Source organism: Euleptes europaea, chromosome 7 (assembly GCF_029931775.1).
Source record: "Euleptes europaea isolate rEulEur1 chromosome 7, rEulEur1.hap1, whole genome shotgun sequence".
NCBI classification, from domain to species: Eukaryota; Metazoa; Chordata; class Lepidosauria; order Squamata; family Sphaerodactylidae; genus Euleptes; species Euleptes europaea.
Window position 1 is genome coordinate 78,677,247 of NC_079318.1, and position 23,015 is coordinate 78,700,261.

General features: G+C 50.4%; 1 protein-coding gene across 1 annotated transcript; it reads left to right on the plus strand.

Moving 5' to 3' along the window:
- The first annotated feature begins 1,300 nt into the window (after positions 1 to 1,300).
- Positions 1,301 to 23,015, plus strand: SLC30A3 (solute carrier family 30 member 3). Its single transcript, XM_056853418.1, has 8 exons — positions 1,301 to 1,398; positions 12,123 to 12,364; positions 14,958 to 15,104; positions 18,304 to 18,457; positions 20,763 to 20,967; positions 21,686 to 21,791; positions 22,617 to 22,751; positions 22,863 to 23,015. Exons 1-8 carry the CDS (start codon positions 1,301 to 1,303, stop codon positions 23,006 to 23,008), a joined length of 1,233 nt encoding a protein of 410 aa, XP_056709396.1. The 3' UTR covers positions 23,009 to 23,015.

Genomic DNA, 23,015 nt, shown 5'->3' on the forward strand with positions numbered 1-23,015 from the left:
CCATCAATCAGTGTGCTGCTCAGGAGTCAAGGCAGACGGCTTCGCGCCCTTTCTGCTTCATACCCCTCTCCCAAACGCAACACGCGACACATTTTCCCGCAATGACACAAACAGCACGGGGTGTGTGTGTGTGGAGAGACGCTTTCTCCGTTTAAGCAACCTGATTAAAAATATGACACAAGAAAACGTTACAGTTCCAAGTGTCCAAAATCGTTTTCTGGAGGGTTGCAAGAGGGCAGAGCGGGCGCTGCGGGGTTCCTCGTCCTTCTATCGGGCATTAAAGAAAATCTAATTCGGGAAAACAAAAAAAAAATGCAATTCCTTCTATCGCGCCCCCCAGTTTCCCTGCACCCAAGAGGACCACCGTACCAAGTTGCGAAGGCAGCTGTGACCATTTGGAGACTGACTCCTGGATGCCTGAGCGGTACGGAGGAAGGGCCCACAGGACGGTGACTGGGAGCCTGGTATTCCTGCACCCCAATCCGGTTTAGGATTTCTTCCCTAGGACAGCAGCACCCACACACACACACAAAGTCCAAAGAACGGAATCTGCTTTTGCTGGAGTGCATTTCCAGCATCATTCGACACATTTAAGGTTGGCTTTCTTCCCCCTCCCCCCATTCGAGTCTTCCTCCGCCCCTGGCACCAGGTACTCCCCGCATGCACACGCGCAGGAATCGGTCCCGATGGTTACCTTTGTCATCCGCTGCCCTGGCCGGCCACACAGCCCCGAACCGACCCGGATTCGGTCGCTGTGCCGGGCCGGCAGTTCTCCCCCGACCAGCTCCGAACCGCCCGGCGAGGTTCCTTCCATCCTCCAGGCTGAGGCTCATCCCCCCACCCCCGCGCAACCCCAACCCCAACCGGTTTCTCTTTCACACGGCTGGCAGTGAAGATCCGCGCCAGGGCGTCCCCTCCCCGTTCAGACGAGGCAGCGGAGCTGTTGCGGTGGGTCGGGCGCCCTCGGCGGCGTCTTCCCGCCGGCCTTTCCCGGCGGAGCGGAGCCGGGCCTGGGGCTCCCCGCTTGGGCTCTGGGGTTCTCCGGAGCCGCGACGGGGCCGGGATCGCCGGCGCTGAGCGGTGCAGAGCGGGGCGGCCCCCGGGGGCCTGCAGGGGGTGGAGCCTGCTGGCCAGGGGCGGGGCCTGCCCGGCTCCCCCCCCCCCAGCGCGCCCACCTGTGCCTGCCTCTGCCCGGACCCGCTCGACGGCGCCGCCGCAGCCCGCCGGGACCCGCCGCCGCGCCCCATGGAGAGCCGGCCGCCCTGCCGTCGCTAGCCGGGTCGCCGCCCCGCCGCCAGCCATGGAGCCCCCCAGCGTGGCCGGCAAGGACGCCTCGGAGACCGCCCGTCTGGTGGGGAGCCGCGACCTGGGCAGCGCCGGCAGCCTCCGCCTTAAGAGGTAAGGGGACAGCCCCTGGGCGGCCTGGATCGTCCTCTCTCTCCGGACCGCGGACCCTACAACCGCCCTCCACCCCCAATGCGCTGTCAGAAGGCCGGATCTTTGCGGCCAAGCCGCGCCCGAAAGGGCTACTTGGAAGCCCCCCTTTTCTGGCTTCGGGAGACTTCTGCCTGGGACCACCGGGACAAGGGTAACCCGGCCCTCCCCGTCCCCCGACGCCCCCTCCCCTCCACACTCTTCCGCATAGCAGTCCCGCATAGCCTTCCTTCCAGCCCGGCTCTTCTTCGACGGCTACCGACAGCCTTCCCTTTCCCAGCCGCGCCCGGCTCCCTGCTCGCCTCCAGCCAGGACCGTCTGCCGGCCTTCCCCCCCCCCCTCCGCCGGCAGCCCGCGACGTCCCGGCGACCCCCCCGGCTGGCTCTCCCCCCGAGCTCGGAACCTAAAAGGGGGGGTCGCGGTGGTCCAGCCGGAGCTTTCCTTAAGCCCAACGGCTCGGAGGAAAACCCCAGAGTTGGTTCGTGAGCGGTGGGAGGGGGAGGAGCGCAAGGGGGGGGGAAAAGCTGGAAACACGGCTGGGGCTCCCTCGATGGGGCGTGCGGGGAGGGACATCCCTTCGTCCTAGCGGTGGGGCTGCCTTCTCCACGTGCTGCCTCTCTCCCCCTCCCCGCAGACTGCTCTTGCGTAAAACACGGGAAAGGGGGGGGGGGAGATACGAAATTGGCCATTTATGCATGGAAGGTTTTGCCTTGGATTTGCTGCTCCGTAGATGCACATTTTTCTCATCCGAATTCTCAAAACTCAAAAATGCAGAGTTTTGAGAAATCAGACGAGGAAAATGTGCATCTAGAAAGCGGCAAATCCAAGGCAAAACCTGCCATGCGTAAATGGCCAGAGAGCAAACCGAGGCAAGTCTACTCAGAAGGAAGTCTCCTTGGGAGGTTTTGTCTTGGATTTGCGCTCTTTAAATGCACACTTTCCCCAGCCAAATTCTCAAAACACAACAATAACCCCCCATGCAGAGTTCTGAGAATTCAGATGGAGAAAATGTGCATTTAAAGAGCGGCAAACCCAAGGCAAAACCTCCCGCGCGTTGTCGCCCCCTGTATTCAATGGGGCTTACACCCAGCAAAGCGTTCTAGGGACCGCAGCCACCAGGAGCGGCGATCCTGCTTCGGTGGTTCTTCGCTGAGCCAGGCTCCAAGCACCTGGCCTCTTCCCCCCCCACCACCACCACTTGTAGGGCGGAGAGCGGCCTCGGACCCTAAGCGGGATGAGGGCTGCCCCGGGACTCTTCCTGCAGAGGGGCTGGCGTGGCTGGGGGGACCCCCGAGGGCCTTTCCTTGCGGCTGCTGCAGTGACGTCGGCGGGAAGGGGCCCCCGCGGCCGCTGCACCAAAGGCGCCCGCAGTGGCAGGCGAAGCACCGGAGGGTCCCCCCCCTCCCCGCCGCCTTTGCTGGCACGTGTGAGTGCGTGTCCCCGTGTGTGTTTGTGTGCTACCCGCCGGAGTCCCGAAAATCAGAGGCCACACAGGGCAGGATCCCCCTGGCTTGACTCTCCCCCCCAGCCCCATACCCGCAGCCGCACGTGAGAAGCGCCATCCAGGGTTCCCTGGGCCAGTCCTCCCACGCAGGACACTGTCGGGATGCCCACCCTGCAGGGAAACCTGGAAGCGCTGCGGGCAGCTAGGAAGCGGGGAGGGACATGGTGTGGGGGAAGAGGCGCTGTGTGTGGGGAGGTGGGAATAGGCCTGGCCCCCTTCCAGCCTGCTCTCCCAATTCTTTGCCTTCCTTCCCTCTGCAGTCGGGCTCCCCCCACCCCAACCAGGAGGTGGTTTGTTTGCACCCATCTGCTTTGAGAGCTCTGCTGGGTGCCAGGGACAGCTGGGGCGTGGGCTGGCAAAATGTGTTCTTGGGGAGCCTCACCCCCACTTCCCTTCTGCCTCTTTCACTCCCCTGGGTGGGAAGGGGGGGTGCAGCCACCAAGCTCCCCTCCCAGACCCATCAATCCTTCCACTCACCAAGGCACCTGGTTGAGGAGATAAGCCCTGAAGGTCAGAGGGCTCAGTGGTGGGGAAACCTTGAAGTCCTGGTCTGAACAAAGCCGCTTTCATTCCAACCCTTTTGTCTTTTTAAAAATGTGTACCATTCAGCCTAATGGAGAGTTCTGTTGAGCTCCAAAGCTTGCAGGAGGTTTTGATTGGTCCTATGAAAAAGGTATTACCAGATTTTGTTCTTGTTTAGGGAAACACCTATTTTTTTGCTTTCAAGGCACAGCTGACTTATGCCGACCCCGTAGGTTTTCATGGCAAGAGGCGGTTTGCCATTGCCTGCCTCCGCGTCATGCCCTTGATATTCATGGAGGCTTCCCTTCCAAACACTAAGCATGGCCAACCCCGCTTAGCTTCTGATGTCCCATGAGATCAGGCTTGCCTGGAGCTGCATATCTGGTCCAAATAAAAGGTATTACACAGATCTATTCTGGGGGTGGAGCTGTGCCTGGATCCCCCTCCCAGTTCTGCATGGCCAGTGTTAGAGGTGTCCTACTGATTTCTTGTGCTTTACGCTTTTGTAGGCTAAGATCCACTTCATCCAATGCACGAAATGGATCAGGGGATCCCCATTTGGTTTAAATGCGTACACACAATTATCAAGGGGAAAATACAAACAGTGGGGTTAAAAGAGGCTCAAAGGCAAGAAGTGGAGAGGGGCTGTGGCTCAGTGGTAGAGCATCTGCTTGGCATCTCCAGTTAAAGGGACTAGGCAAGTAGGTGATGCAAAAGACTCCTGCCTGAGACCCTGGAGAGCTGCTACTGGTCTAGCAGACAGTACTGGCTTTGATGGACCAAGGGTCTGATTCAGTATAAGGCGGCTTCATGTGTTCACCTGCAAAACCAGAAGCAGAGAGACCTCCTGGTGCCCAAGGTGGCTGTTGTGATGGTGACCCCAAGAAAGACCATAAGCAACAAGGCGTACTGTTGGGTCCTTTTGAGTAACTTCCTGTCTCACCTCAAGAAGACGGAGGCCCCTTTCAGATTACCATTCTAAACCTGATGTCAACCACTGTTGGCCTGTTTCTAAGTAAAGAGATGCAGAGATGAGTGTTTCCTGCAGCTCATTTCAATCCACCAGTGAGCCATCTCTAAAGCGCTCTGGCCATTTCAAACAGCACCGCTTTTTTCCTGCCTTCCCCTGCGGCGCTTCATTTGCACGCAAAAAAAAGGGCAAAAGAGAACACACCACCCAAAAAGGCAGGGGGAAAGCATGGTCCTTTCCAAAGGGCTTCAAACTTTTTAAACATCACACTGTGTCTGAAACGACACCAAAAAAACTGTTAGCCACAGACTGCTAAAACGGATTATAAGAGCAGTTAGAAAGGGGCTGCTGCAGAAATGAAGAGCGATGAGTCTTGCTAAATTTTTGAAGCCTCTTTCATCCCCTGAGGTTTGTTACACACACACACACACACACTGGGGGGCCCCAAAGGCAGAGAAGTTCTTTACCTTCTCTGCATGGCTTCTTTAGGTGTGAACTCTGGAAGGTGCCTTATAATAAGCCCGCTCATTCATTTAGCCCCCCTAGTTCAGTGAGTAGGGTTGCCAACCTCCAGGTGGTGGCTGGAGATCTCCTGCTATTACAATTGATCTCCTGCCAAGAGAGATCAGTTCGCCTGGAGAAAATGGCCGCTTTGGCAATTGGACTCTGTGGCATTGAAGTCCCTCCCCTCCCCAAAACCCACCCTCCTCAGGCTCTGCCCCCAAAATCTCCAGGTATTTTCCAACTCGGAGCTGGCAACCCTATTAGTGAGGTATCCTCCAGGCTCTTAGGCAAAAAAAGTGTTCCTTAAGATATACCACTTGAGAGCCTTGGGGACCAAACCATGCACCTTCTGCGTGCAAAGCACATGCTCTACCTCTGGGCCTCAGCCCCTGTCTGTGCACATCCTGGGGCTCAGTTTCTTTGCTCCCAGCAGGAAAGGGAGCTGTACAACAAAAACCAAACTGGCTGGGGTTAATCTTTCCTATGGGAGCTGCTTCGCAGTCATCTTCTGAGCTATGGATCCTGGAGCCCCAGATATGTGTGCATTTCTAGCCTAGGCTAGCACAAGTTGGCAGTCTCTTTAATAGATGGGTCTCCTCTGCTGTCAGACATTTGGGGCGAGGGGGTGGATGTTGGATTAGGGAGGGTGTGCAAAAGCAGGGGTGGATTTTTGCTGGCACAATTGACAGAGGGAGCAGCCGTGAGTGGGGGCGGAAGAGGGGCGGCATGTGACACAGTGCTCTGCAGTCTGTGTAATAAATGGAGCCATTTGGGATGCGCTGAGGCATGAAATAACTAAGCCTTAGACAAGGAGAGAGGAGAAGAGCCGGGATGGAGGCAGGGCCCAAGAGCTTGCCCCAGGATATCCCCAGTTCTGTTGAGACTCCTCCACAGAGGAGGAACTGTGATCAAGCTGGGATTTCCACCCACCCCCTGAGTGATGTAAGGTGCCAGCGGCACTGTTCTGTTCACCTGTAGAGAGAAGCAGCAAGCCTGGATAGTCTGAGAAAGGGCTCTTTTCTTTTGATCTGTCACTTCTCTAAAAAAATTTGTTGTTGCAATTCCTGCCTCCACCACCCTCACAAGAGCACAGCGAGGCAAGCTACTTCTGGTCTATACAATAATGATCTAGGTGTGTTGACTTCTGCTGAACCACTGTCAGAGGTGGCGATAGGCCCAAGAAAGGCTCCCCTCTGCTTGGGTTTTAAGGCTGAGGTTTGATTGCAACATCTTTCGGCATGGCTGATGGACTGCCACAAATTAAAACAAACAAAAATGAATCAAGAGAAGAGTTTTAAGGCAAAAGTTCACATTTTAAGTGTAAAATTCCAGGCCCAACTTTGAAAATGTGAAGTCAACATTTGTTTTGAGTGCCGCCATATGAAATGCTGGCAAATTTCAATTGTATGCAAATATGCATGTTGGATCCAAGCCAGATTCTTTCAGTACTTGGCTGCCCACTGGATGTGGCTTTTCAGATTCAAATCCCAAGATCTCAAGATGTGTAACTGAGCAACAAAATCAACTGTGGAAGAGGGATAATGATACTGACTGTACTTCTGTGGAAGTAAGGGAAGAGTTAAATCCCCCCTCCCCCAGTATTTTTCCATGACTGAAAATGGGTCCCACATACCACCTTAGGTACTGGGAAGGAGAAAGATACGCACACGGTGTCTCCCCTCCCCATGGCTTCATGCAGCCTGGGAGAACCATTTCCAGTCAGAGAAAAAGCCTTGATAATATCAGCATGCCCATTTTGGAATGCAGCTCTGCATATTTATTACTCTCATTTTTAAGGTGTTGTAGAGTAGCAAGGTGTCCGCCGTAAAAGAGAAATGTTCCATGCTGTCTGCAAGCTTACATTTTGACACAATGAGATTTCAGTAGAATTGTTCAGATGTTTTCTTAAGAAGCTAATGAATTTTGGCACCTAAATGGCTCCATTTTCCTGCTTTGGGGCTTGAAATCTATCGATACTACAATTGCCTATTGCTGATTGGTTTGGGTTGTAGGTCGGAGGTGTGTGGGTTTTTTCCCCAATATGATCAGTCAGTTGTGCAATCCTTAAGAAACGGTTGTTCAATTGTTCCAAGAAGAGAAAAGAGGGATTTTCCTGTGGTCTTCCATATCTCTACCTTAATCATTTAAAATATTTATATGACACTTTCCTCCTGGATAACAGGACTCAGAGCGCCCTACGAACTTCACAGTCATAAATAATCTCAAATCATGGTATAATAAACCCGAATACATCAACACATCCATCACTTATACTCCTATTTATTTATTAATTATTCATTCATTTATTCATTTATTGCATTTATATCCCACCCTTTTCTGGCAAGCGGGCTCAGAGAGGGTCACAGCATAATCATAAAACATACATTAAAATATACTTTAAAATCCCATACTTCATTTTACAATAAAACAAAGATGGCACGTAATTCTAAATCGTGGCCACTAGACAGACCTGGATGGCAGTGGACCCCCAAACCAGGTTGGGGGGGAAGATGGGGAGGCCAGCAAATAATGATAGTGGAAAGACTCCAGTTGGCACACAGCCCCTTCTTGACACCATTCACACCTCAAAAGCTTATTTCAACATTTCAAGAAAGCTCCAGAGCAGCAGTTAATCTTGTGGGAGAATATTACACCACCAAAAAGTACTGCCTGGCACAATGAGAAAGACTGCCAATCTGTAGTCCAAGATGGTACTAGGGTTGCCATGTCCCTCTTCACCACAGGTGGGAGGTTTTTGGGATGGAGGCTGAGGAGGGTGGGGTTTGGGGAGGGGAGAGTCCAATTGCCAAAGCGGCCATTTTCTCCAGGGGAGCTGAACTCTATCGGCTGGAGATCAGTTGTAATAGCCAGAGATCTCCAGCTACTACCTGGAGGTTGGCAACCCTATAGCACCCTCTCCCTTCCCAATCCCAGGTGGAATAGGATAGCCTGATGTCGTCTGAGCTCAGAAGAAAAGCAGGGTTGGCCCTGGTTAGCACTTGGATAGGAGGCCGCCTAGAAGCCCAAGGTTGCTATGCAGAGGCAGGCAATGGCAAACCACCTCTGTTCGTATAATGCCTTGAAAACCCTAAGGGTAGCTGTGACTTGATGGTATTTTACGCACACACAGGCAGGGAGTGGCGCTCCACAACAGGAACTAGGAGCTGGCAATCTGCAGGCCTTGACCTGGTTAACCCCAGGCTAGCCTGACCTCATCAGATCTCAGAAGCTAAGCAGAGTCGGCCATGGCTAGTATTTGGATGGGCAACCTCTAAGAAACACCAGGGTTGTGATGTAGAGGCAGGCAATGGCAAACCGTCTCCAAACATCTCTTCCCTTGAAAACCCTATGGGGTCACCATGACCTGAGGTAATGTGCGTGTGTAAAGTGTTGTCAAGTCACAGCCGACATATGGCAACCCAGTAGGATTTTCAAGGCAAGAGATTAACAGATGTTTGTCATTGCCTTCCTCTGCATAGCAGCCCTGGGATTCCTTGGTGGTCTCCCATCCAAGTACTAGCCAGGACCAACCCTACTTAGCTTCTGAGATCTGACGAGATCGGGCTAGCCTGGGCCATCCAGATCAGGGCTTTATATAGAATAGGACACTTTAAAAAGTAATGGATGTGATCCTCAATTTAGCTTGTACCACAGAGGCAAAATCAATGAGGCATCAGTAATTCTGCCTTTGTCAGGCTGGGGCAGCCCCCCTGGTCATTGGCCCACGGGGACTTTTCCTCCAGTGGCCTTAATGGGGGAAAGGTCTGTCCCTGCTTAGAGTTAAGAAACAGGTCTGAGAAATTCCCAGGCGTTGCGCTATTTCAAATGCATTGATTCCAAGCAGAGTTTACACCCTTCTAAATGTTGGAAATATGCCCTTCTTAACAGCGTCACTTGCCTCCACAGTCAGAGGGGGGGAACTGAACAGAGAGTCAGATAGATAGACAGGACACAGAAGGTCGTCTCTAGTTACACCTCTCCCTCATTTCCTGTCCCCTTTGATGTTTAGAGTTATATTGTCAGGGAAAACTTCCCTTCCCTCTCTCCCCCTCTCGCCCTCATCCAAGCAAGCCACTAGAGCCGAGCTTGCCACGCTCAGGCCTTCCTATCCCACAATGGAGTGGAAGGCAGGTTACCTTTTTATACCTAGAGAGCTAGCAAGATAGATTAGGATAGGGGACCCTGTTTGTCCTTTCCTATCCTTATTGTATTTCACCAATAAATTAGTCTAGTTTAAATAGAACAGAAGCCTGATGCTTCTTTTGTTTCAGACTTGCACCCACACGTGTTCAGAATCTAAAGAGTGTTTCCTTCGTGCTGAATGCCTTTTGCGCACTCTGCCAAATATTGAAATATCAGACCATAGATATTTCAACACTAAATCCTTCAACATCAATGGGTTTAGTAGGATGTAAGTTTTCTTAGGGTGGCGATGTCAGTGATATAAGAAAAGTGGGGAGCGGAGCTGACTCTGTTTAATTTTGACTCTGCTGGTCAAGTACAGGCAACCCAAAAAGCTCCATCAGAGCCTTGGCTCAGTTTTCGCACCCAGCTGTCTCTCTTGATCAGCCCTTCCGGCAGTAGGGCATTCCCTCCCCATGTTCAGCCACTGTGGCAAACCCCCAGAGGTGCATTGTGGGTTGCAGCTTCTGCGGGAGCAGAGGATGGTTCATTTGGCCTAGAGGCCTCTGGGAGATTCTCTGCATTTACTAAAGCCATGCCTTGCTATTAATTACCTCCCCTCGCCCGGCTCTCGACAGCTTTATCTGAGCGGTTTTGCTAGTAGCTGCCCTGTCAGGCCAGCAATTGACAAACAGCACGGCTATTTGCAGAGGCGAGGGGGGAGGTGGCCAGCAGTGCATGATACATGCGGAGCACTGAGGAAGAGCTGCACATGCCTTGTGTTGGAAGATTCAAATTCTTTATCCAGAAAATGTTGGACGTGGAGCTGACTTGTACAGAGTTTCATATATTCTGATTTCCATACCCTGGAATTTTCTTGTTTCTTTGAAATGTGCTCAGCATCCGAAATCTTTCAAAGGATGAAACTGGATATATTGAACACTTTCTTAGGACATGGAGAGGGCCAAAACAAGCTAGTAGAGCAAATCTTAGGGCCAGGGTGGTGTAGTGGTTAAGAGCAGTTGTTTGGAGCAGTGGACTCTGATCTGGAGAACCGGGTTTGATTCCCCACTCCTCCTCCACATGAGTGGCGGAGGCTAATCTGGTGAACTGAATTTGTTTCCCCACTCCTACACACAAAGCCAGCTGGGTGACCTTGGGCAAGTCACAGCTCTGTTAGAGCTGTCTCAGCCCTACCTACCTCCCAGGGTGTCTGTTGTGGGGAGGGGAAGGTGATTGTAAGCCAGTTTGAGTCTCCCTTAAGTGGTAGAGAAAGTCGGCATATAAAAACCAACTCTTCTTCTCCTCCTCCTCCTTGGGACCCCTGATCAGGACTCATATAGATTTACTATTACAGGGAAGAGAACTTGCACATTTTGGGCAAACGCTTGAGTGCTGGAGGGCATGGGCAGAAGGGACAGGCACATGTATAAGTAGGCTGTCTTAAGGCTAAGGGGCATTGGATGGGTCTGAGACTCAGAAGATCCATGCTCTTCATGCTGCAAGCTATTCTATTCAGTTTTTATTTATTTAGATATTTATAACCTGTTTTCCTCACCAGTGGGGACTCAAAATGGTGTGCTGCATCTTACCACCTCCATTTTATCTTCACAACAACCCTGTGAGGTAGGTTAGGTTGAGAATTAGTGACTAGTCCAAACTGGCAGAGTAACTGTAGCAGAGTGGGGATTTGAACTGGGGTCCCATGGCTCTTAGTCCAACACTAACCACTACGAACATTGCCTGGGTCAGAAACGGAGTTCTAGCACCAGTTCTGTGCCATATCTTAGCACAGTGTATGCTAAAGCGTTCTTTGGATGCAGGCCCAACTCTGCCTCTGCCCTGGTTCTAGATGCCCTGCCCAGCTCAAGGCCCTGAGATGGATGGGGTTGTGCCCTGACCTTGGCTTGCAACTGACCAGTGACAAGACTCAGCTGATGAATAGGACGTGGGGACATGCTTGGCCCAGAAATGTGGGCAGCAAGTCGAGCTACTCATGAAAGATTTCTGGCCCCAAGCAAGCCATGAGTCATTAAAACAGTGATTTGAGCTTGTTTCAGACCGCCTGATTTAATTTCTTCTCTTGGCTAGGAACATGTTGGCTGGCAAGTCTCCCAGTCACACCAGTTCTTAGTTCCCCACCTGCAAAGTGTGGGTGGCGATGCCCTGCCTAGCAGGATGTTTGCAAACCAAATGGTCAAGCCCTATATAACTTGAAGTCACTGTGAAGCACTTTGTTCCATGTGGGTGTGGTCTCTTCACATGTGCAGCAGACAGTGTGAGCCAGGAACTCATGGATCCTAGTGGCAGCAATTTTCAGCAATCTAAAGCAGATTTCAGGGCTTCAGAGTTGGCAGAAGGTACCCTGGCTGAGCTCTGTGGGCAATCAGCTCAGGGACATGATTGCTCTCTTTCAGTATTTGAAGGGCTGTCACTTAGAGGAGGGCAGGGAGCTCCTGTTGGCAGCAGAGGATAGGACTTGCAATAATGGGTTTAAATTGCAGGTGGAAAGGTACCGGCTGGATATTAGGAAAACATTTTTTTAAAGTAAGAGTAGTTCAGCAGTGGAATCAGCTACTTAGGGAGGTGGTGATCTCTCCCCCCCCCCCCACTGGCAGTCTTTAAGCAGAGGTTGGACAAACTCTTGTAAGGAATGCTCTAGGCTGATCCTGCATTGAGCAGAGGGTTGGACTAGATGGCCTGTATGGCCCCTTCCAACTCTGTGATTCTATGATTCTAGGTTACACAGTTTAAACAAGGTAACCTCAAGTGGGATGGAAGAACCTGCCCTAGCACTTCGTTTCTGAGTCTGACCTGCCTTCTTCCTGCCAGAATGCTGTAGCAGCTTTGAGCACATGGCCAGGACCCTCCCTGGCTTCTCCCCACATCTGAATACAGTATTCCCTCCCTCTACTATGAAAGATGCTTTGTGCGTCTTCAAAACTAGCTGACTGTGACAGATATTGCCTTTCGTGCTCTCCTTGTGCTTTCCTTGGAGTCGTCATCCGGTCTCTGTTGGAAACAGGATGCCGGTCTTGACAGATCCTGTTTGGTGTGATCCTGCAGGGCTCTCCTGATGTTACGATCTCTCAGTCTGTTTGCAGGCCCCCAGGACGCCTTCCCTGGCCTGCCCCCAGAGAACGGACACGCAGCCGTGGGCGCGGACCTGGAGATGGAGCGGCGCTTGGCCCCACACTGCCACCTCGGGCCCTGCTCCCCCAGCCAGAGCCAGCTGAAGTTCCAGGCACAGCGGAAACTGAGCATCGCGTGTGTGGTCTGCTTCCTCTTCATGATTGGCGAAGTAATAGGTTGGTGTTATGGAAAGGAGTTGTAAGAAATCTGTCCCCCTTCCCATAGACACGTTCACATATCAGTGAAGCCTGGTGAGAGGAAAGAAAACAGCCACAGCAAATATGACCATCACAGAAAGTCGCTGATGGGAAGAAGGAGGAGAAGAGGCAGAAGCTCAGAGGGGCTAGGGTTGCCAACCTCCAGGTGGGGCCTGGAGATCTCCCACAATCACAAATTATCTCCAGACTACAGCGATCAGTTCCCCTGGAGAAAATGTTGCTTTGGAGGGAGGACTTTATGGCATTATACCCCGCTGAGGACCCTCTGCTTCCCAAACCATCCCTCTCCCAGGCTAGGGTTGCCGGGTCACCCCTGGCCTTGAGGGGTAGGGTTGCCAGATCCTGGGGAGGTCAGGGGTACAGTGCCATACAGTCCATCCTCCAAAGCATCCATTTTCTCCAGGGGAACTGATCCCTGTACTCTGGAGATGATGTGTAATTCCATGGGATCCCCAGGTCCCACCTGGAGGCTGGCATCCCTACCCCAGGCTCCACCCCTAAATCTCCAGAATTTCCCAGCTTGGCAACCCTAGCTGTCAGGGGGCCCTTGGGAACTCTTCTGGAGGCTTCAGGATCAAATAGGTATTACTTATAGAAGAGCATCAACCTTCAAATCTCCCAGGAATGTCTTAGACACCTGAATTATTGATTATTTTAGTATCCTACACTTTCTCTAAAGAGGTCAGGGTAATGAACATGGGATTATCCTATTTTGTCTGCAAAGCTATGTTAGGGTAGAATCATAGAATCATAGAGTTGGAAGGGACCACCAGGGTCATCTAATCCAACCACCTGCCCAATGCAGGAAATTAACTACCTCCTCCCACATCCCCAGTGACCCCAACCCTCCCCCCACCATATAGGATCCCACAATCAAAGGGTGAGAAAGAGCAAGAGAGAGTAACTGGGCCAAAATCTCCCAGTGGGCTTCATGGCTAAGCAATGACTTTAACCCAGGACTCCCTTCTCCAAGTCCAACCCTCTATTGTGCTTGCTCTTCAGCAGACTTCTGGGTTTTCTCTTCCTTACTTCTCTATCTATGGCCTAGAAATAGTGGCAGGGAATGAAGCACAAGGTGTCAAGGAGGTCCGGCCTGCTCTCCAGCAAACCGGTTCCTCTTTGGGTCAAAAGTTGCCAAATGTTTTCCTAAGAAAACCCAAACTTCCCATTGGGCTTCAGGACTCCCCCTAAAGCACAATGCGGGTAGACTCTGCTACCTTGTCGAGGAGACTTGGTCTGCTCTCCAGCAGGCCGGTTCCTCTTTAGTTCAAAGTCACCAAATGTTTTCCTAAGAAAACCCAAATCCCTTACTGGGCTCCAGGATTCCCCCTTTGAGCGCAGTATAGGTATATTGCCACCAGCTCTCAATTCCAAAAGGTTGGCTTTCCAGGGATGAGCTGAGAGCTACTCTTCCCCAGCCAGTTTCCCAAAAGTCAAAATAAGCAAAAACCGTCCCTGCAGAGTAGAGCTTCTGCCAGGGGAGGCTTATTGACACAAAACACTAGGGTAGGTGGTTTCCCACACACACACACACACACTCAGGCACTTGGATTTAGCCCTGAGATCCAAAAAAGGTTTCTCAGACTTCAATATAAAGTCTATAAGTTTATTTAATAAAATGTGCTCGTTACAGGAAAGGAAATTATTTGTGAGGCAGATAGCATAAAAACAAGAAATCTTAGCAATCTCTAACTTCACAGTAAATCTTTAAGTTTCAGGCAAAATAGGCAAAGTTTCCAAGAGAGTAACAAATGCAAGGTTTTAGTTGATTTATAGTTACCAAGAACCAGGTTTGGTCCTAACACACAGAGCGTCAGTCCTTCAAGGTTGCCAAAAGATGATGATAGCTCGGGGACATGACCAGCATGTCCCCATCCCGAGCTTCATGATTTTTGATCAGAACAGAGTCCATATTTATCTCTCTCATCTCATTGGGTGATGGTCATTCGCCCCAATGAGATCGTTGAGAACGCAGTAAACTTGTAAGATATTTGGCATGACACCTCTAGGCCTTTTGAAGTTACAGATGTATTTGCATCTCTGCAGCAATGCAAAACATCTGGACTCCTTCAAGCTTTTGAGATGTCAGGCTTCTAACAGGATTGTCACCAAAAGAACAGATAGCTGATTTACAATAGGAAGGCTTTGAAATGGAGGTGCTTTGAAGTGGAGGTGGCACCCCACACCTTTCCCCCCAAACTGAAGTGGCTTCCCATGGGAAATGGAAATGGTTTCCCACGGGAATGGTTTGTGAGAGAGCTGGTCAAGACATAGTAGGCTGCAGCCTGAACCAAAGTTTGGTGATCAGAAGAAGAGCAAGGTTGCTTTTCTTTACACAAGGTTACAACTAAGCCACCCCTTCCATATTGTTGAAAGATACCAACCTTGTCCAAGCTGTGGAAACAGGAAGCTATCCCAAGACTGAGCTGAAACCACCACCACCACCGCCCCGTAACAGACGAAGCCTTCTTTGTGACTCTGTACTGTAAGCTCTACCCTTCTCAAGACCCTAAGTCTAACGGACCTCTGAGACACATCTTTTGCTTTACAGGTGGGTACCTGGCACACAGCCTGGCTATCATGACGGATGCGGCTCACCTGTTGACAGACATGGGCAGCATGGGTGTCAGCCTCTTCTCCCTCTGGGTCTCCACTCGTCCAGCCACCAAGACAATGACCTTTGGCTGGCACCGTTCAGGTACCTTTGGCCAAACCATCCCCTTGCCCGCCCCCTGGATTTCTGACTGCCCAAGCCAAGACCTTTGCCCTTATATCTCTACAACAAAAAGGGTTAAATACTAAAAACGAAGGGAGCTTTGAGTCTTGAAAGCTAATACCCACAAAATCTTGGTCTCTAGGGTGCTTGAATGTAGCCTGTTCAATTACAGGGTAACATGGCTACCCTCTGAAATTAGAACAACAACAACTGGGAATTCAGAGGACTGAGCAGATCACGGTAATAGATTCTTGTGCAAAAGCAGTTACTGGTGTTTTTTTTTTTAAGCCCTCAAAAGGCCCTTTGGTGGCACAGAGGGAGAGAATGCAGAGAAAGTTACTTTTATTGTATTAGAAAGTCCCTCTGATCTTTGCAGTGGCCAGAGTCTAACCAATGGCAGATGGTTCTTTCATTGTAAACTCTGAGGGATGTTTTCGTGAGCTACCGCAGGGCCTCCATTTTGAGATAGGGTTGCCAACCTCCAGGTACTAGCTGGCGATCTCCCGCTATTACAACTTATCTCCAGCCGACAGAGATCAGTTCACCTGGAGACAATTGCTGCTTTGACAACTGGACTCTATGGCGTTGAAGTCCATCCTCTCACCAAACCCCGCCCTCCTCAGGCTCCGCCCCAAAAACCTCCAGGTATTTCCCAGCCTGAAGCTGACAACCCTATTTTGAGAAGGGAAAGTGGGTTATAAATATTATAGTAAAACAATTGTGTGTGGGGAGGGGGAGACGTTTGCTTATTTCCATGTTTCCCCCATCCTTTATCAGTACCACTGCAGTCTTTGCCAAAACACCCATACAGATGAGGGCACTGGAAATCTTGTGAAATACTTCTCTGAAGGAAACTATTTTAGCAGAACTGCCTAGAGGTGTGTGTGTTTCTCCCTAGTGAGCTTCCAAGCAGAACCCTCAGATGCCATTTTCAGGCAAGATCATAATACATTAGAGCAAAGCCCCTGTAAATATTTGTGGTGGATTAATTCAGGCAATTTTCTCAAATTTGAGTTCAAAGACGGCAGAGGCCTTCCTTTTGAGTGGTGGCTGAAAGAGCCGGGCCTTTCAAGTCTGGCCTTCAGTGAGGCTTCCTCATTACTAAGACAGGGAGCATTATTAGTAAGGATAAAAGAGAACACACATGATACAAGGACAAAACGAATCAAGCCATGCATTAAATGCTGGAAGGTTTCTTTCCATTGATATACACTTGGGAAACCTTTTCCAAAGGGGAAGGACCCCAATATTCTTCAGTGACAAAATCCTCATTGTCAACATTTAACATGGGTGCTCCATTGACTTGTCTACTTTTTGCCCCTTCTTTTGGAGTTCCAATTCAGATGACTTCCCTCTCCCTTGATCATTTTGTCCTTGCTGATCTATCAGGCATCAAAAGTCAAAACTCCTCCCTGGGCAGGTTGGGGAAAGGAGAGGTCACATTTTCTCAGTGCTATGGTGAAGGGATGCCTTTTCTCCCCCATTTGTACCTTCCCTTTGCATATCCCTTCCCCTTCTGTGAAATGGAACGACCTCCTTTCTGTATTGTCACCACCCTCCCTTACCTGCTATGTATTTCCAGTCCTGTAATTCACTTTTTCATCTCACTGTCATTTTCCTGCCATGGCTCACCAATCTCTCTCTTTTACAGCAACATTTTAAAGTGTGTGTGTATGTTTTCTTTTTCATTCCTTTATACTTGACCAGTTGGGCCTATCTTTATTGTTGGCCAAAAATAGATGCATTAAAGGTCTGCCTTCATCGAACACACATGAACATGTGAAGCTGCCTTCTACTGAATCAGACCCTTGGTCCATTAAAGTCAGTACTGTCTACCCAGACCGGCAGCGGCTCTCCAGGGTCTCAGGCAGAGGTCTTTCACATCACCTAGTCCCTTTAACTAGAGATGTCAGGGACTGAACCCGGGACCTTTTGCATGCCAAGCAGATGCTGTACCACTGAGCCATGGCCCCTCCCCTCCATCCATCTGAAATGGAAAAAGGCCAAACCCTATTAATTTCCAATAAAATAAAATTTTGATGTGTGGTACAGTCAGGGACATTTAGCCCTTGATGGTAACAGTAACTCTGCTGGCTTTGTTTAGCTTCCAAGATCAGGTAGTCGGTGATGTGAAAGATTTCTGCCTGAGACCCTGGAGAGCTGCTGCCAGTCTGAGTAGACAATACTGTGATGGACCAATGGTTTGAATCAGTATAAGGCAGCTTCATGAGTGTTCAAGACTGAAACCATATGTACAGTGACTTGAGAGCAAGTTCCCACTGAAGTTAGTGAGACTTACTTCCTGGCAGATAAGCACAGGATCAGGCTCTTAGTCTGGTTTTCTTACTGAAATGGCAGGCCTGAGTATGTGCTTATACATGCTGCAGTCTTCTGCATACCTACATAAGTTATCCTTGTGTCAACCAAGTATTTCTGAACCTTGGTGATCCCCAGTTGTAAAATCCTCAAAAATGCTCACACATAAGCACAATATATTTGTATACAAGGTAATGTTCTTTAGATGTGGACAGAATGGAGCAGGTGCAGAGGAGAGCAAAGGATGATCAGGGGCCTGGAGAGGAAAGGCTGAGGGAGCTGGGAATATTTAGTCTGGAGAAGAGGAGGCTGAGGGGGGACATGGTTGCTCTCATTAAGTATTTGAAGGGCTGTCACTTAGAGTAGGGCAGGGAGCTGTTCATGTTGGCAGTAGAGGATAGGACTCGCAATAATGGGTTTAAATTGCAGGAGGAAAGATACCGGCCGAATATTAGGGGGGGAATTGCTACAGTACGAGTTGTTTGACAGTGGAATGGGCTGCCTAGGGAGGTGGTGAGCTTCCCCCTCACTGGCCATCTTTAAGTAGAGGCTGGACAAGCACTTGTCAGGGATGCTCTAGGCTGATCCTGCATTGAACAGGGGGTTGGACAAGATGGCCTGTATGGACCTTTCCAACTCTGATTCTATATTACTTTTTATTTGATTGAGAAGTTAGCAACTATACCTCTTTAACCTGGGTTTGTTGAAAAGGCTGACGGGGTGAAAGACTCAAGCCATTTCCCCCAGATAAGCTAAAGAATTAGGTGTGTTCTGCAGGGGAAAGCTCAGCCATACCATGAGAGCGCAAATATGTTGTTTTGGCAGGGTAGGTACCCTGATAGGTAGCTGTCTTTTTTCCCCTCAGAGACCCTGGGTGCACTGGCCTCTGTCCTGTCCATCTGGATCGTCACAGGTGTGCTCGTCTACCTGGCTTCTGCCCGCATCATTAGCAATGACTATGAGATTGAAGCATCGGCCATGCTGGGCACGTCAGCCTGCGCTGTGGGCGTGAACATCATGTAAGGAGCTGGTTGGATGTTGCAAACCAAATATATTTGAAAGGGGAGAGTGGTAGCTTTTTATTCCTGGGTTGCCAACCTCCAGGTGGTAGCTGGAGAGCTCCTGCTATTACAACTGATCTCCAGGCGACAGAGATCAGTTCCCCTGGAGAAAATGACCACTTTGGAAGGCGGACTACTCTATGGCATTATACCCCATTGAAGTCCCTCCCCAAACCCCACCCTCCTCAGGCTTCACCCCAAAATCTGCAAGTATTTCCCAGTCCGGAGCAGGCAACCCTATTTATGGCAAAGCAGCCAGCCAGGTCCAATAGACCTGATTAGGTTGCAAACAGCTGTCCTATTAGGATTCCATTCAATTCATGCACAAAACTCTCTTCTGTCAACAGCTCCATTCACTCCTAAAAGCTTAGGAAGGAAACAGCCCCCCCCCCGAAATAGATCTTAAAAATGTAATGAAAGCATGCCACTTTATTTCTTCACATGAATGTGTGTAAGAGAGAAGAGGACCCTTTGGCATCACCAGGCTCTATGTTCAGGGGTCCCCAATGTGGTGTCAGTTGGCACTATGGCGCCTGCCGACACCTTTTCTTGCACCCTCCATGTGTGCCAACAAGGGTTATGAATGGTTATTGGAGATCTGATTGGCTGTGTAGATTTTTTAATAATGTTGCTTTGACAGCAGCTGCCACCACACCACAAGAATCTTCACTGTGTGACTGAAGTAAAAAAGCTATGGCAATCATTTTGTGGCTGGCTCTGCCTCCTGTGGCAGCCATAACATGGCTGTGCTCGCCATGCTGTGTCAGAGTTAGGGTTGCCAACTTCCAGGTAATAGCTGGAGATCTCCTACTATTACAACTGATCTCCAGCCAATAGAGATTAGTTCCCCTGGAGAAAATGGCCGCTTTGGCAATTGGACTCTATGGCATTGAAATCCCTCCCCAAACCCCGCCCTCCTCAGGCTCTGCCCCAACAACCTCCCACCGGTGGGGAAAGGGACCTGGCAATCAGAATTCCAAAGGTGCCTGCAGGCTCAAAAAGGTTGGAGACCCCTGCAGTAGACCTCTGAATATCAGATGCCCTTCCCTGAAGCAGATGGAGCCTTAGGGAAAATGTTCTCATTCATGTAGAACCCCAGGCTGGGTCATTCTTAAAGGGCAGCCACATTCAAAGTAACTTCCTAGGCAGCACTGAAGAGCCTGGAGTAGAGAAAGGCAGCAACTGTACACAAGAGGCAAATTATTTGCTAATTCTTTGATGTATACACATCACCTTTGTTAATACCCAAAGATGCATCCACCTGCTTTAAATTAACCCAGCAAAAATTAGCAGATGGGTGGAAAACGATGAGCCTTTCTTATGATCAGCATCCCAAGCAGTGCCACTTTGGTTTTATTCAGTGGTGCTCTTGGGCACCACGACTTACATTTCCTTCTTCTCTGCTGCATTTAATTTGGTGCATGAGAACACTCCCCTTCTCAGTGGCCAGAACTAAGGGCTGCATGTGGTTCCAAAATGTAAATGCCGGCAACTTCAGCAGCTTCCGACCTAGGGCAATATTTTTCCTGGCCCAGCCCTCACAAAAGCAGCAGCTAGATGGCTTTTTCCCATCTTCTGGGCAAGGAGTAGGGGTCACTGGGCATGGGGGTGGAAGGTAGCTGTGAATTTTCTGCATTGTGCAGGGGGTTGGACTAGATGACCCTGGTGGTCCCTTCCAACTCTATGATTCTAAGGAAGCCAGATCTCCATTGCCTACCTATCACTTCAAGACTGGGAATTGCCACTGCCATCCTCTGAGGTGCCCTTGTGCTTCAGGTTGTGCTAGAATCCTGCCACTCTGCATGGCTATCTGGTGGCAAAGGCAGGCTGCATGCTGTGTGGGGCTAGGATCCCATGGTCACACTGAACATAGCAGGACAAACAGCCAACTAGGGAGGGGACAGTATGTAACTAGTTCAGAATGATGTTGGGGGCACTGAGCCATGGGTGGTAGGAACTTCCCAATTGACTAGGATAGTTCTGCTTGCCTTGCTTTTGCCAAGATAAATAAGAGGGCCACAGCTCAGTGGTAAAACCCGTTCCTTGCATGTGGAAAGCGTCCACCTCCATCACAAGCTTCTTCAACTAAAAGAATCCCAGTCAGTAAGGCTGAGAAAGATCTTGGCCTGAGAGCCCCTGGGCAGGCAGAGGAGATGATTCTGGGCTAAATGTAGCATTGGTCTGCCTGGGTATAAGCCCATTCCATAAAATCTCTTCCGCTTGCAAGTCCCAGTGGTCGCAATGTTTGTGCTTCTCTCCACAGCATGGCCTACCTTTTGCACCAGTCGGGCTCTCCGCACAGCCATGGCCCAAGCACAGGGGGCTACGAGCGGATTGGCGACAGCCCCTGCGGCACCACCATACCTACCCACAGCAACACCAGTGTCCGAGCTGCCTTTGTGCACGTGGTGGGGGACCTACTCCAAAGCATCGGTGTCTTCATAGCTGCCTCTGTCATCTACTTCAAGGTATGGAGGCACACAACTTGATTCCCCAACTTGATTCCCCATGTCTCCACGAGCGATGGAGGGTAATCTGGTCAACTGGATTTGTTTCCCCACTCCTACACATGAAGCCAGCTGGGTGACCTTGGGCTAGTCACAGCTCTATTAAGAGCTCTCTCAGCCCCATCTACCTCACGAGGTGTCTGATGTGGGGAGGGGAAGGTGATTGTAAGCTGGTTTGATTCTGCCTTAAGTGGTAGAGAAAGTTGGCATATAAAAACCAACTCTTCAACTTTTTATGAGGGAGAAAAGTTTCTTCCTGTCCACTCCCTCCATACCATGCATACTTTTATAGACCTCTATAATTTCTCCCCTTAACCTCCTTCTTTGCAAGCTAAACAGCCCTAAGTGAAGAGTTGCTTCTCAGAGGTAAGAGGCAGATGAAGATTTCTCAGCATCTGAGAGGGTGCCTAGGTGAAGCATGGTTAGGAGGAGTCTATTATTATGAATGGCACCGACCACGGGCCAGCACCAGCTCCTCCGCTTTTCCCGAACATCCACGTTAGTGCAGAGGAAACTGCCCTCCCGCCATGCTCTGGGTCTGTGCTCCATGGCAGCTCCTGGCTTCCATTCCAAAAACATTCTGGACTTGGTCTCATCCATTCACAAGAAGAATCTTCCATGGTAGGGCAGGAAGGCCTCTGTCCTCTACTCCTGCTGTTATTCCCTCTCCTCTTTGCAGCCCCAGTACAAGATAGCTGACCCAATCAGCACATTCCTTTTCTCAGTCTTTGTGCTGGGTTCCACCCTGACCATCCTGCGTGACGTCTTCCGGGTGCTGATGGAAGGTGAGGGGTCTTCATCCGTGTACTGTTTGGGATGTCTGGGTGTGGCTTGGATTGGGAAACTGGTTGAATTGAGCTCCTTTCCTAATCGGTTTAGGAGTCCCTCATTCATCGGGCCAGCTGAGTACAGCTGGGCTCACATCTAGACTGTCTGCAACCGTAAACAGCTCAGAAGTGATGGTTCTCCTGATGATTGCTTTTCCTATCACAGAGCAGCAGCAAAATAGAAGGCTGCAGCTGCTAGAATCCTCCTCCTGATGCAACTCTTTAACTATTTATTGTTAAGATTCTTAAAATATACTGCCTCAGGGCAGTGTATGGGGTTCTCCTCAACTCCATGTTATCTTCACAACCACCCTGTCAGGTAGACTGACAGCAACTCATCCAAGGTCACGCAGTAAGCATGACATAGGTTTCGGATCCACACCATCATAACTGCTATACTACACTTACCTAGTACCAACAACATTCATATTATTATGCAGTCACTCAGTCAAGTTTAAGATCCCTGCCCCAAGAAGCTTGCAATCAGACAGAAGAACCCCCCCCAGCTGTAAAACCCAGCAGCTCTAGCCCAACCATCTCAACTGAGCAAAATGTAAGAACATAAGAAAAGCTGTGGTCAATATAGCCCAGCATCCTGTTTCACATAGCAGCCAATCAGTAGTCAACCATGCCTCAACCTAGGCAAAGCAGCTGCACGAAGCTGAGTTTGCATGCCTTAGACAACATTTTTTGTTTAAATGCTCCAGCAGAGGCAGGCTTCCTTACCAAAGGTCCTCTATCAGATACACAGCAGTTCAGCTTCTTCCTCCTCCTGTCTTCCAGGCTCACCACGTGGTGTGGAGTTCCAGGCGGTGAAGGAGCTGCTGCTCTCGGTCAAGGGAGTGAAGGGTGCCCATAATCTGCATCTTTGGGCTCTGACTCTCAGCCATCATGTTGTAGCTGTGCACGTGGCTATTGGTAAGCATGACCATGGCATGAAAGAAGCGACGGGGGGGGGGGGGAGAGAAACTTGTGTAGGCAGTTTTCGCTTCCCAGTACCCTAACCCCCACTTTGGCCTTTGTTTCCAGAGCCCAGTGCTGATGCGGAGTCAGTGCTGCGGGAGGCCACCGCCCTCCTGCAGAGCAAGTTTGGCTTTGTCTCGTGCACCATCCAGGTGGAGCGCTATCTGGACGACATGGCTGTCTGCCGCCAGTGCCAGGACCCACGAGATTGAACCCAGT

Excerpts from the sequence above, each read along its gene's own strand:
- SLC30A3 (XM_056853418.1), top strand. The coding sequence starts at position 1,301 with ATGGAGCCCCCCAGCGTGGCCGGCAAGGACGCCTCGGAGACCGCCCGT. Across the intron at positions 12,365-14,957 it reads CATGATTGGCGAAGTAATAG|GTGGGTACCTGGCACACAGC; the intron begins GTTGGTGTTATG and ends TTTGCTTTACAG. Across the intron at positions 18,458-20,762 it reads GCTGTGGGCGTGAACATCAT|CATGGCCTACCTTTTGCACC; the intron begins GTAAGGAGCTGG and ends TTCTCTCCACAG.